At 39.3% G+C, this 12,866-nt stretch overlaps 1 protein-coding gene across 5 annotated transcripts in view; it reads left to right on the top strand.

The window, feature by feature from the left end:
- LOC127434579 (trichohyalin-like) overlaps window positions 1-12,866 on the top strand; it is a 69,175-nt gene that overhangs the window by 37,274 nt on the left and 19,035 nt on the right. For 4 of the 5 annotated variants that reach the window (XR_007896062.1, XM_051687398.1, XM_051687400.1 and 1 more), the window contains 7 exons: window positions 546-1,254; window positions 5,020-5,179; window positions 5,513-5,620; window positions 9,994-10,050; window positions 10,408-10,476; window positions 10,574-10,663; window positions 12,606-12,715. Coding sequence is in view for 4 of the 5 variants with exons in the window: in XM_051687398.1 (XP_051543358.1) it covers window positions 546-1,254; window positions 5,020-5,179; window positions 5,513-5,620; window positions 9,994-10,050; window positions 10,408-10,476; window positions 10,574-10,663; window positions 12,606-12,715 (1,303 nt within the window). In the remaining variant the exon portion in view is untranslated. The remainder of the gene's footprint in view (window positions 1-545; window positions 1,255-5,019; window positions 5,180-5,512; window positions 5,621-9,993; window positions 10,051-10,407; window positions 10,477-10,573; window positions 10,664-12,605; window positions 12,716-12,866) is intronic. The other variant, XM_051687401.1, reaches the window with a different exon arrangement.

Raw genomic sequence — 12,866 nt, 5'->3', positions numbered from 1 at the left:
AGTTAATGCACTATGAACTAACAATGAACAATTGCATTTTTATAAACGAACATTTAACTGATATTAATATGTTGTTCATTGTTAGTTCATGACACCTAATGCATTAACAAATTGAACCTTATTGTAAAGTGTATTATTTTACAAAAAAACAATACATGAAAGATGAAAGATGCCACACAATCATCCGTGAACATTTTTGTGTGATGACGCAAACCAAACGTTGAATCTGAGTTTTGAATCAATTAATTGAAGCGGACATTGTGAACTGATTCATGGAAATGAATTATACCAACTCTAACTTTTTTACATTTATTTATTTATTTTTTGCTACAGAAGTTAAAATTACAAATGCTTTAAAAATTCAAGTAGCGAGACAAGGAGGGATTAAACAGTTATATCTAGTGATTATATCACTATACAATTAGATATTCACGATTTTGCTTAATTTTATAATGGCAACAAAATGGTTGCAAAATGTATCATGAATATTCATTGTACCACCCAGCCCTTGTACCTAGTGTGATTTTTGTCTTTCTTGTGCTCAGTATCTAGAAGCTTGAGTGTTGGTCGTAAGCCTCGGGTAGAGAGTGGATATTTTTCACTGGAGAAAAACAAACCCAAAGAAGACGAAAGGCGACAGCATCAACGTCAGCGCGAGCAGGAGCCCGAACCACCGCAGCAGCTTCCCACTCTTTTCTCTGCTTCCTCCTCTCGCTTCAGGTATCTCTCCTTCGATCCTGAACATTACGGCTCCCCAGTCAACTCTTCACAGACCACACAAACGCCACACACTGCTGCTAACACACAGACTGCTAAACCACCGAACGCCTGTGCTAACAAACGCAACACACACCCTGACAACACACAAAGACTAGAGGAGCATCTTTCACCTGAAACATACACTCATGACTACATGGATGCCACATCACTGGATTTCAAGCCCTCTTCAGACACTAAACTTGCACACACACGCCACCACACAAACATTCTCCCATCATCCCTGTCATCTTCTCGGAGCTCTTTGAACTCTGAGTTGAGTCCACCAAACTGCAGCGCTATGCCTGGTGTGGGCGGAGCCTCGGGCAGGGCAGGGCGAGGCGGGCAGAGTTACGCGGCCTTGGCGGATGTGCCACGGGCACGGAGACTCAGTCATCGGGAAGCGTTCCGATCCAATCATTGGCGACCGGAGCTGCGAGCGCGCACAAAGAGCCCGGGTAGGGAGGAAGTAGAACGACTATTCGGACTGGACCGAAGGTGACTAGCCCATGTTGTTACATACACAAACACACACTTTCTCACACACACACACACACACACACACACACACACACTCAAACACACACACACACACACACACACACACAAGTTCAGTTCCAAAACAAAAAAGTAAATGAGGATGAGTAAATGATGACAGAATTTTCATTTTTAGGTGAACTATCCCTTTAATGACTTGATACTTGATAAGAAGCATTACAAAATGCATAATCATCATTTCCGTCAATTCCGTACTGAGCACTTAAAATGTTATTAAACAATTAAAAAAACTATAAAATCCCGTAGACTTTCAAGGACCAGACTATCATAAACAACCATCACTCTGAACACCCAAGTAACCGCATAACAATGCACTAACGACCAATCAGAACACCTTAGTGACCACATAGCAATGTCATGGCTTCCACGTTAGCATCGTGGTGGTGAGTAGAGGTCAGTCGATGGTGGATTTTGCCGATATCGATAACTAAGGTGGTGGGAAAGGCCAATAACCGATTAATCGGCCAATAGTTTTATAAAATGAAGATTTGGTGCATAACACGGGACTTTTAAGTATTAGCAAGCCCGAAATACACCAGAGAGTCTTATTTTGAAATTAAGAAATTATGAACAAACTATAGGAATAGATTTTTGCTCATAACCGATAGTTCCAAAAAGCAATTATCGGCACCGATTAATCGGTAAAACCGATATATCGGTCTACCTCTAGTGGTGAGTTTTGCACGGGCAAACTCCACTCACATTTTTTTCAGAAAACTAAAAATATAGTAATGCTGCTTACTGTTTGGAGCAGCCATAGGGTTGCCAAATGTCCCACATTAGCCAGGACGAAATGAAGATCCCTGTCATCCCGTATTTAAGCTGCTAAACTCTTGAGGGGAACATCCACAGGATGGAACAGAACACCCTGTATTGAAGCGCTCTGATTTAATAAGATCCCAGATATCGGGTACTAACTTGCTTCTATCAAATTGCATGTGCGTGTGTGGGCGGTTCACGGATGATTTACATAAAAACAAATCGTGCAAACAACTACACGTGCAAAATTTTGGACACACCCTGTAAAAAAGGAGGCTTTTGTGTGTGGTACTTGCACCAGATGCACGCTCACTTACAGTATGGCTCTCACTAAATACCATTTTATTTTTTATTTAATATGGTATTTATTAATATAAATATGTTAATTTACAGGATTATCCTCATAAAATCCCTGCTTTTTAACAAAAGTAAGAGTAGTTGATGAGAATATCCATGTATGACACACTTCTCCTTAACTCATAATTCACAAATTAGAAAATACAATATTATATACACGTTAAACCATTGCACAACTGATGTATACTGAAATGAAATCACAAATATCGCGACCATGTTGAAGTTACGCTCGCTGCTCGTTTCGTGGGAGCCAAACACACTTGTTCGGCGTACTGGTGCGCACTTTAATCGAGCACTGGATAGAACCACCACGTAAAATATTTCGCAATATATTCGCCAGTTAAAAACAATGTTTAAAACATTCAATTATGCCACAAATGCCAAGACGTACTATTTTGTGCATCCTTAGAAGACTACGTTAGTAGATCAGCTTAGACCTTTTTGCCACGTGCTATCAAGTTTACATGTTTTTATGCATGCAAACCTTTAGTAAATCAGGGATAAAATGCTCAAGAATCCCATATTTACATTGCAAAAATTTGTCAACCCTTAGCAGCCTTCGCTTTGGAAGTGCATCTATGTTGCCTAAAAATGCTGTCTAGGTAGGCAGCTCTCTAGAGTTTGGAATAGAGCCACACACATATACTCCATTTACAACACACATACAAACCTCAATATCTGTTAGAATACTTACAGGTTTTATAGCCTGATTTGCCTTTATAATTCATAGACTTATAGTAAGTAGATGCACAGTTCCTCACAGTCCAGCGAACTGAAGTTATGCCAGTTATTTCAGGTGCAGTATAAACATAATTTGCTCACTCTAAGTCAACACGCCTGTTATGTTTATGTCTCTGAGCAAACGTAGAGGTTATCTCGCCACCTGCTGGATCAGACAGGAAGGATCCAATTATCTTTCACTGACACTCGGGAGCTTTTCCTCCCTGCTGATTCACCCCCCACTATTTCTCTTGGCTAATGTTGTGTCTTTAGTGCTCAGATTCATCGTGAAATTCATCTCATTCTTGCAGCTTTAATGTCACCTAGTGAAGACTGTGTGAAACTGACTGATCTCTCTTCCCTTTTGGTGGATAGTTCACCCAAAAATGAAAACTGTCATCATTTACTCACCCTCATGTTTGTTTCTCTCTCTCGTCTGTGGAACACTAAAGGAGATGTTTGTCAGAATGTTAGCCTCAGTCACCATTCACTTCCTTTGATTGAAAAAAGAAGGTCCTTTTGTGTTTCACGGAAGAAAGCTGTACAGGTTTGAAGCGGGTTTGATTAGTGCTCTTTATTTCTGCTCTGTTCTCATTTAGTTTCTTGATTTTCATTTGATCTGTTTCTCCTCTTTTTCAGACAGTCTTCTGAAACTGCCCTTCCTGCCCTGTGCCACGCCCTGCCACGCCTTCTGCCACGCCCACTGCTTACTTTCCTTCCATCTGCTAGGGCTAGACTATAACACACATTCACGCACATAAAAGAATTTATTTTTTTTTAATCCCCTTTTCTCCCAATTTTGAATGCACAATTCCCACTACTTAGTAGGTCCTCGTGGTGGCGCGGTTACTCACCTCAATCCGGGTGGCGGAGAACAAGTCTCAGTTGCCTCCGCTTCTGAGACCGTCAGTCCGTGCATCTTATCACGTGACTCGTTGTGCATGACACCGCGGAGACTCACAGCACGTGGAGGCTCATGCTACTCTCCGCGATCCATGCACAACTTACCATAGAGTAAGAACCACTAATCTCAACCACGAGGAGGTTACCCCATGTAACACTACCCTCCCTAGCAACCGGGCCAATTTGGTTGCTTAGAAGACCTGGCTGGAGTCACTCAGCACACCCTGGATTTGAACTCGCGACTCTAGGGGTGTTAGTCAGCGTCAATACTCGCTGAGCTACACAGACCCCACACAAAAACAATTTCTAACCCAAAGACATAAAGTCTATTAACCCTACTATAAGATTGTACATGGGGACACACACACTCTTGCTCTTTGGGTTCTGCTCATAGCTGTGGTGGCTTGTTTCCTGCTTCTGTCTCTCTTCCTCCATCTGATCTTATCCAACTCACAAATGTTATCTTAAATAATGCTACAGATCGAACAGAGCATCTTAGATACACATTTTTAAAGGTGATGTGAGTCATTTCTGCATCACTAGCAGCACCAAAAGGAATTACAGTCTATTTGAGCAGCGTGACTCAACCAATGGCGTGAAATAGGGGCGGGACTAGATGTTTTACTGACCAATGGAAGATAAGGGGAGTTTTTGAAACCTGTCATTATTTTTGCACTCTGTTTGGTGCTGCTAGTGAAACAGAAATTGCACACTTTACCTTTAATGCAACTATACATTTTTATATATATTATATACTGTAATTTAAAAGTGTTGAAGTATGTTCACAGATGTATGTTTATTTATTATTAACTAATGTATTTATTGTTTGTGGCAATATCTGATAAGAGCTTTATTTTGGAGTCAGAAATAGAATATCAGAGTGTAAAAGAACGGTAAGATAATGTCTTATTTCCACTGTTGTTGTTGTTTGTGTTTTGAGCTCTGTGTTTGTTGGATTTACTGCAGGCGCTCTCAGTTCATCGAGAGATTTGAATGTCACGACACCGTCGACACTCCGGAGCAAATGGACACCACAAATTCTTCAACAGAGCCCGCCCCTTCCTTCTCCAGAACGGCCAATCAGAGAGCAGGACGCAATGAGAGACGCCTCTCCAACCAGAAACAGGTGCTCATCATCATTATAGTTTAGTTTATTGTAGCAACTATGAGTATTAATATAGAACTTGATATAGAATTCAATATTAAATATAAAAAAAAAATTATCTTCCTTTTTTTGGATGTTTTTATTTTATTTTTTGTCCTATTATTGCCCTTTGTTGTCACTTCAAAACTAAAATCAATACAAATAATAGTAATAATTTGATATCGAATTCAAACATGGCTCATTTAATAAGACATAATGACATTTGAAGGAGGCTGTACCTCATAATAATCATCAGTAATAACCTCGTGTGCTTTATTGAAGTCTTTTTTTAATTTCTGTTTTAATATGTTGCAGGAGTTTTCATTGGATTCAAGTAAAGGCCGAACAGATGCTGTTTCATCACAAGCTGGTTTCAGAAGGGCCAAAAGTCTGGACCGCAGAGCCACAGAGACACTCATGACTGTAAGACCATATAAATATAACTTTTAATAGATACTAAACTAACCTCACAAGTATTACAGTTACATAAGCTGTTATATCAGGTAGTAATTCAATATTGGCGTGTTTCTTCAAATTCGGGCACTTAAATTATAAAATAATAAAGATGATTTATTTTGTCTATGTACATGCATCACAAGAGATTTATGTCAGTTTTTCTGAAAGTCATGAAAATTCCCAGCACAAATTCTGTATTGTGTTTAATAGAATTCTGTGCTGGAAATGAGGCTGATGGAAATGTTTTTTTTTTTGTTTTGTTTTTTCCCAATTTGGAATGCCCAATTCCCAATGCGCTTTTAAGTCCTCGTGGTGGCGTAGTGACTTGCCTCAATCTGGGTGGCGGAGGACGAATCTCAGTTGCCTCCGCATCTGAGACCGTCAATCCGTGCATCTTATCACGTGGCTTGTCGAGCGCGTTACCGCGGAGACGTAGCGCGTGTGGAGGCTTCACGCTATTCTCCGCGGCATCCACGCACAACTCACCACGCACCCCACCGAGAGTGAGAACCACATTATAGCGACCACGAAGAGGTTACCCCATGTGACTCTACCCTCCCTAGCAACCGGGCCTATTTGGTTGCTTAGGAGACCTGGCTGGAGTCACTCAGCACAACTCGCGACTCCAGGGGTGGTAGCCAGCGTCAATACTCGCTGAGCTACCCAGGCTCCATAAATGACATTTTTAAAGTTTTTTAAATAAAATAGTTGACTCCTTTGTCTTGTTAAGGTTAATTTCATAGCTAACATTTTATGCATCCTAAAAACGCACAATTAAATAAAAATTTAATTTTCACTTTTTGCATAAGTTGACAAAATTACAACTTGATTGAAAATGATGGCAAATTTAAATATTCTGCTCACAAAGAGATATTTACTTTGATTTTTCTTTGTTTTCTTCAAACATCACTTGTCTCATATTTCATGCTTTTCACTGACACTTTTGTCCACTTTGTTAACAAGTACACTAACTTTTGAAGAAACTTTATTAGGGGCAAAACTGTTTGCTGTGGTGGAAACGAAAAATTACTTTGAAGCATTTTTGAAAATATTTTCACGCAATAGATATTGAAATGGTTTATGTGTATTTCACTCTTTGTTTAGATGACTGTAGTTTTAAACATACAATAATTTGTATTTTAATAATGGATTTTCGTAGTTTAATACTGAACGTCTGGGTCTGGGACAAGTCTAAAACAGTAAAAGCTATAAATAAAAGGCATTTAAAACAAACCAAAAATAATTGTTAGCCTGGTAAAAAGTTTTCAGTTCAGTTTTAATGAGACCTTCATATGACAAAAAGAATAAAGTTGAAATCTGGTATTTTTTGTTTTGTTTTGTTTTTTGGATTTTCTCCCCAATTTGAAATGGCCAATTCCCAACGCGCTCTAAGTCCTCGTGGTGGCGTAGTGACTCGCCTCAATCTGGGTGGCGGAGGACGAACCTTAGTTGCCTCCGCGTTTGAGACCATCAATCCGTGCATCTTATCATGTGGCTTGTGGAGCGCGTTACCGTGGAGACATGGCGCGTGTGGGGGTTTCACACTATTCTCCGCCCCACCGAGAGCGAGAACCACATTATAGCGACCACGAGAAAGTTACCCCATGTGACTCTACCAATTGGTTGATTAGGAAGCCTGGCTGGAGTCACTCAGCACGCCCTGGATTTGAACTTGCGACTCCAGGTGTGGTAGTCAGCGTCTTTACTCGCTGAGCTACCCAGGCCCCCCCGAAAGCTGGTACTTTTATTAAAAAATCAACCCCATGGTCATGAAAGTGCCCAAAGTTGAAAAAAGCACAGCTTTATGGTATATAAAATATACGAGACACATGAAACTAGCATGTATATGTATATAGGAAATTGCTTGCCTGGGACAACGGTCAATTATACAGTTTAGCGCTCATTATACAGAAATATTTGACTGCAGAATGCCGCGATTGACCAATCAGAATCAAGCCATGTAATAAGCCACGTTCCTAAGAGTGCAGCCCGTTTATTTGCTTAGTGGTTGTAAGACTCTAACCGTTTAGAGGGACTGGTGTGTGTGTTTCAGCTGTTATTACCACGTCTGCAAACCCAACCCCCTGATTATATATAGCATGCACTCAGAGTGTTAGGACCTCTGACATCGAGATCCGAAACACACATGCCCAAACACACACACACCTATGAGAACACAGATTCATGTTCATACATTCAGAAAGACGGGATGTGAGTCAAAAGCGCGTGAAGAACAGGTCACAGATGAAACTCAACAAGACTAAGGTACTGTGATCTAACGGTTAACTACCAAACGCCTGATGGGTGTGAGCACTCAGCTTTATAGTGCAGCATTAGATACTGTATTAGATGGTGTGTATTCATGGTTGTGGTTTTTAAGGTTGTAGAGTCATTTAAAAAATAGATTTTTATGGCTTTGTGAGGGAACACTGCCTGTTGCAATACTGGAGTTTGGTTATTCTGTGCCGTTAGGACTTTTCTGATATTTTTGATAGTTGTTTTACAAGACAAAAATTATTTGAGAGATTTAGTGCAGTTTAAAGTGACTATCAGGTCAAATTTCACCCTTAAATCTAAAAACTTATATTGAAGAATATTTTGAAGTCTAATTTTGTGATCATTTTGCATTGTGTGCAATTTATCACAATTTCCCCCCAAATTTCTCATTTATGTAAAGCGGACAAAGACTCATTTTAATACCTCTTTCTCAATGTTTTAATTAAAACAAATGTACCTACAGTTGTACTTTATAATTGAAATCATGTATCATTACACATGCATTTTACATGTACAGTATACAAAGTGAATACTTCATTTTACATACTGTATATAATATATAGTTGGATACTGACAGATGGTGTGGGTGTGCTTAATTATCATGAAAATAATGTCACTATGCAAACAATCTTAAAATAGGCTCTTTACGCAAAATATCATTTATTTCTTTTGATTTTGATTTTGTGGTAAAATATTGATGAAATGGACATTTTGTTTTTGTAAGATTCATTTTTGTGGTTGGATATGAAACATTGAGAGCAAACTGTGATTTAAAGAAGTGATTTATAGAGGGGGCCAGTCAGGCTTCCTAAGCAACCATATTGGCCTGGTTGCTAGGGAGGGTAGAGTCACATGGGGTAACGTCCTCGTGGTTGCTATAATGTGGTTCTCGCTCTTGGTGGGGTGCGTGGATGCCGCGGAGAATAGCGTGAAGCCTCCACACGCATTAGGTCTCCGCGGTAATGCACTCAACAAGCCACGTGATAAGATGCGTGGATTGACGGTCTCAGACGCGGAGGCAACTGAGATTCGTCCTCCGCCACCCGGATTGAGGCGAGTCACTACGTCACCACGAGGACTTAGAGCGCATTGGGAATTGGGCATTCCAAATTGGGGAGAAAAAGAAGCGATTTATAGACAATACTTTTGTTTCCGTCCCCTTCGGAAGTGTTTATCTGTCACTGAAAAGTTAATTTAATAAAGTCCTTTAAAGGAATATTCTGGGTTCAGTACAATTTTAATTTAATTGACAGCATTTGTGACATTAAAAAAGCACAAATGGAGGTTACAGTGAGACACTTACAATGGAAGTCAATTGGAGGGTTTAAAGGCAAAAATGTGAAGCTTCTAATTTTATAAAAACACTTACATTAATTCTTCTGTTAAAACTTGTGTATTATTTGAGTTGTGAAGTTGTTAAAATCATCATTTATACAGATGTTTTAGGGTTTAACAAAGTTGTAAAATTGTATATAAATATAAACAGATATCTAGTAAGTGATTTTATCACAGTAAAATCATGTTAACACTCATATTATTTATGTCTTGTGGCTAAAATTTTGAAACAGTGAGTATTTTAATGTTTACTGATTGGCCCCCATTCACTTCCATTATAAGTGTCTCACTGTAACCCAGATTTTTGCTTTATTAAAGAAGATGTTTGTACTAATAAATCAACATAATGCCACATGCTGTCAATTAAGCCGAACTTGTGTTGAGCGCAGAATATTCCTTTAGCTGTTTGTATTTGCATTTGAACAATGATCTTCCATGGAGGATCTTTCAAAATGATTATCAGTGATTATTCAAATCAATATTTCATGTCCATTTATTCATTTACTTGTTAAAGGGATATTTTCTTTCTTCTTTCCCTTTAATTAGCCATGTAAAAAGTAGGTCAAAATAATCCCCTACAAGACCCTTCCACTTCACATCGGGGTGTTTTTTGCGATTATGACCTGCTGACTGTACATTGTCAATTGCTTATTATTAAGTAAGGCAATTTTGTAATATTAGATTCATAAATTAAGGGCTTTTTCCCCTCTCATCACATCCCTTTGCAGCCTGACCTGCTGAACTTTAAGAAAGGATGGATGACCAAACTATACGAAGATGGACTGGTGAGTCTGTGTTTAAAGAAACATTTAAGAGTTTATGTTTGGAGAGACAAAACTGTTTAGTGTGCCCTGCTGAAAAGACCAGCTTAAGTGTGCAATTCCCATGCTGGTTTATACTGGTTAGTGCTAGCTTGTGGTCCAGTGAAGCCACGTTTTTCACCAGCAGTTTTTCGCCATGTCCACACTAAAAATGCCTTTATTTTGCTACGTTTTTGGCTCACACTGGAAAAGCACTGGAAACAAAGACTTTCGAAAACACTCTCCTAACCACAAACTTTGGAAAACTTTTGGATGTTAGGAAAGAGTTCAGCAGAGATTTATTTCTGGATTTGTCATTTCTTTTCTCTCTCTCGGTCTCAGTGGAAGAAACACTGGTTTGTTTTGACGGATCAGAGTTTGAGGTTCTATCGGGACTCCATCGCTGAAGAGGTACGTCTTTACAGTAGAGTGTGTAGACAAACCGTTTTGATTATCTCAGAACTGTTAACGCATTTTGCATGTGTGGCTGTTTGCTGATCTCCCTCAGGCTTCCGATTTGGACGGAGAAATTGATCTGTCCACATGTTACGATGTGACTGAATTCCCAGTTCAGAGGAACTATGGCTTCCAAATCTTGGTGAGTGATGCTCTTGCCTAAATAGAAAATAACTTGTGCTTGTGAGGTGTTGATGCTAGACAAACATGTCTGCTAGACAGCAGTGGTAAGTTTTCACACCTAAATAAAGCAGTGGTGATGTTTGCTGTAATCCTAACGCTGTTCCTCTCTAAGTATTGTGTCATCACTAATGTCACCTGATCTGTCAACAGTCATAGCGGTGACATCATCACTTCTCTCTAAAATAACAGCTCTCTAAAATACCCCCGTCTGATGTTTGTCTGTAAAATACATTTTCCTCCACTGTGGGGCAAATCTGTAGATTTATATGTCAGAATTCAGAATGTTTGGGACCGTAATCACTTTGACAGATAAAAGTTGTTAATTAGTGGTGTTTGCTAAGGTAAGCATTGCTATTCAGCCCTCTACACTGTGAGTAAATCGTTTGCATATGCGACCAAATGTGCACTATGCAACTAAAAATGTTACTAGCCACTGACTAGTAAATATTACGATTTCTCTCACCAGTGATTTGAGTTGTGTACTGGTGAAGAAGAACTTAAGCACCGAGATCCTTTCACTGAAGCTGTGCCTCATGAGCGTGCACTCTAAAGGAAATGCACCTTATTTGGTTGCAGTGGGTCCTGAGGTGTCGTGGATCATGGTTGAGCCATGATATACTATAGTTACATTTACGCTGCATTTAACGACGTCAACTCTGATTTTGCTTACATCTTTCCACAGACAACATTTTCAGTTTTAAAGCATGGCTACAGACCAGTGTAACGCTTGTTGGACGTCTTTTAAAAGTATTGCAAAAGACCTTGATCTGAATTTGAGAGCTTGTACAATAAGTATCTTTACACGCAAGTCAGTACACAAATGCGAGTAAAGTTTGCTTTTGCCATGTAAAGTGTGTTCAAAGAAACATTCATTCTAATTACACATTGCACGGATGCATGGATGAAAATTTAATCCGCTTTTCTCATTCAACCGTAAAACACTTGCTCTCGGAATTGCCGGTACTCTTAAAGGAACAGCACAATTTTAATGCATGTTATACATGTCCGTGTAAACTCAGTGTAAATACTAGTGAATCATACAAATTATGCATATAAAAAAACACGTAGCAAAATGTAGTTATGTAGTAAGTAATAAATGTGTAAATAAATATTTAAAAGTGCAAACTTCTTGAAAAATTGCCTTAAAAGCTCAGGTGATGGAATCTGGGCCAGTGTTGCATCCAGATGTGAAATATTACTAGTAAGCTTCTTTAGGCGGGCTGTTTGAGCTTCCTTCAACTTAGCACTGTACGATATAATCTGCCCTATTAAAAAGGCATTCATTGACTCCCACAACACAGAAGAGGACATTTCTGGGGTCTGATTATGTTCTAGAAAAACTGATTTTCTTTTGATAGAAAATGAACCAAGCTTTCATCTGAAAGCAAAAGAAAAAATCATTCCCTGATGCTATTTAAAAGTTATTTTGAAGATGTCAGAAATAGCAGAAAGTGTTGGCTGTCTCCATGTACAGACGAACAGCAGGGGGTTGGTGTCAAGAAATGAATTACAACTGTAAATATAACTTCAGCCTGCTATCTATATGCCTTAAAATGCCACGCATAAACTAACGTAATGTTAAACACCTCAGTGGAGAGCGTTCCCTATATCTGTAGGATTATAGTGTTTCGCTTGAGCTGCCTGAAAATGACCAGAAAAGGGCTTACTTTCGGTTATCTCTGCATAGCTGGGATAGGAGAAAGTATTTAATAAAATTACACTCTGTAGCTTTTCATATGCAGTTGTTATAATTGACTAGACAAGGTGTGAGAACCTTGAATTTATATTCAATCGAATTCAACAGCAATATCAAGAAGCACTGAACATGCATGCATTTATTCACTGATCTCCACACTTAGCTTTTCCCTAGAAGATCAGTCTCGTTCTTATCATCCTCTCAGAGTAAAGAGGGGGCGTTCACGCTGTCTGCGATGACCTCTGGGATTCGTCGCAACTGGATTCAGGCCATTCTTAAGAACATGCGGCCCGCTGTTGCCCCGGATGTCACACGGTAAGGACCAAAAAATAGAAAGTCAACATGCACATTTGACTTTCTTGTAAGTATGGAATTATCTTCATTTTTAATGTGAAGCGCATAATGTCTGCACAGCTAATGGCAACAAACGTAACTGCAATCTGTTTGAGCAGCCCAGCTGGGCTGG

This window comes from Myxocyprinus asiaticus, chromosome 44, assembly GCF_019703515.2.
Source record: "Myxocyprinus asiaticus isolate MX2 ecotype Aquarium Trade chromosome 44, UBuf_Myxa_2, whole genome shotgun sequence".
Lineage (NCBI taxonomy): Eukaryota > Metazoa > Chordata > Actinopteri > Cypriniformes > Catostomidae > Myxocyprinus > Myxocyprinus asiaticus.
The sequence above is the reverse complement of the archived record's forward strand: the minus strand, read 5'-3'. Positions and strand labels throughout refer to the sequence as shown.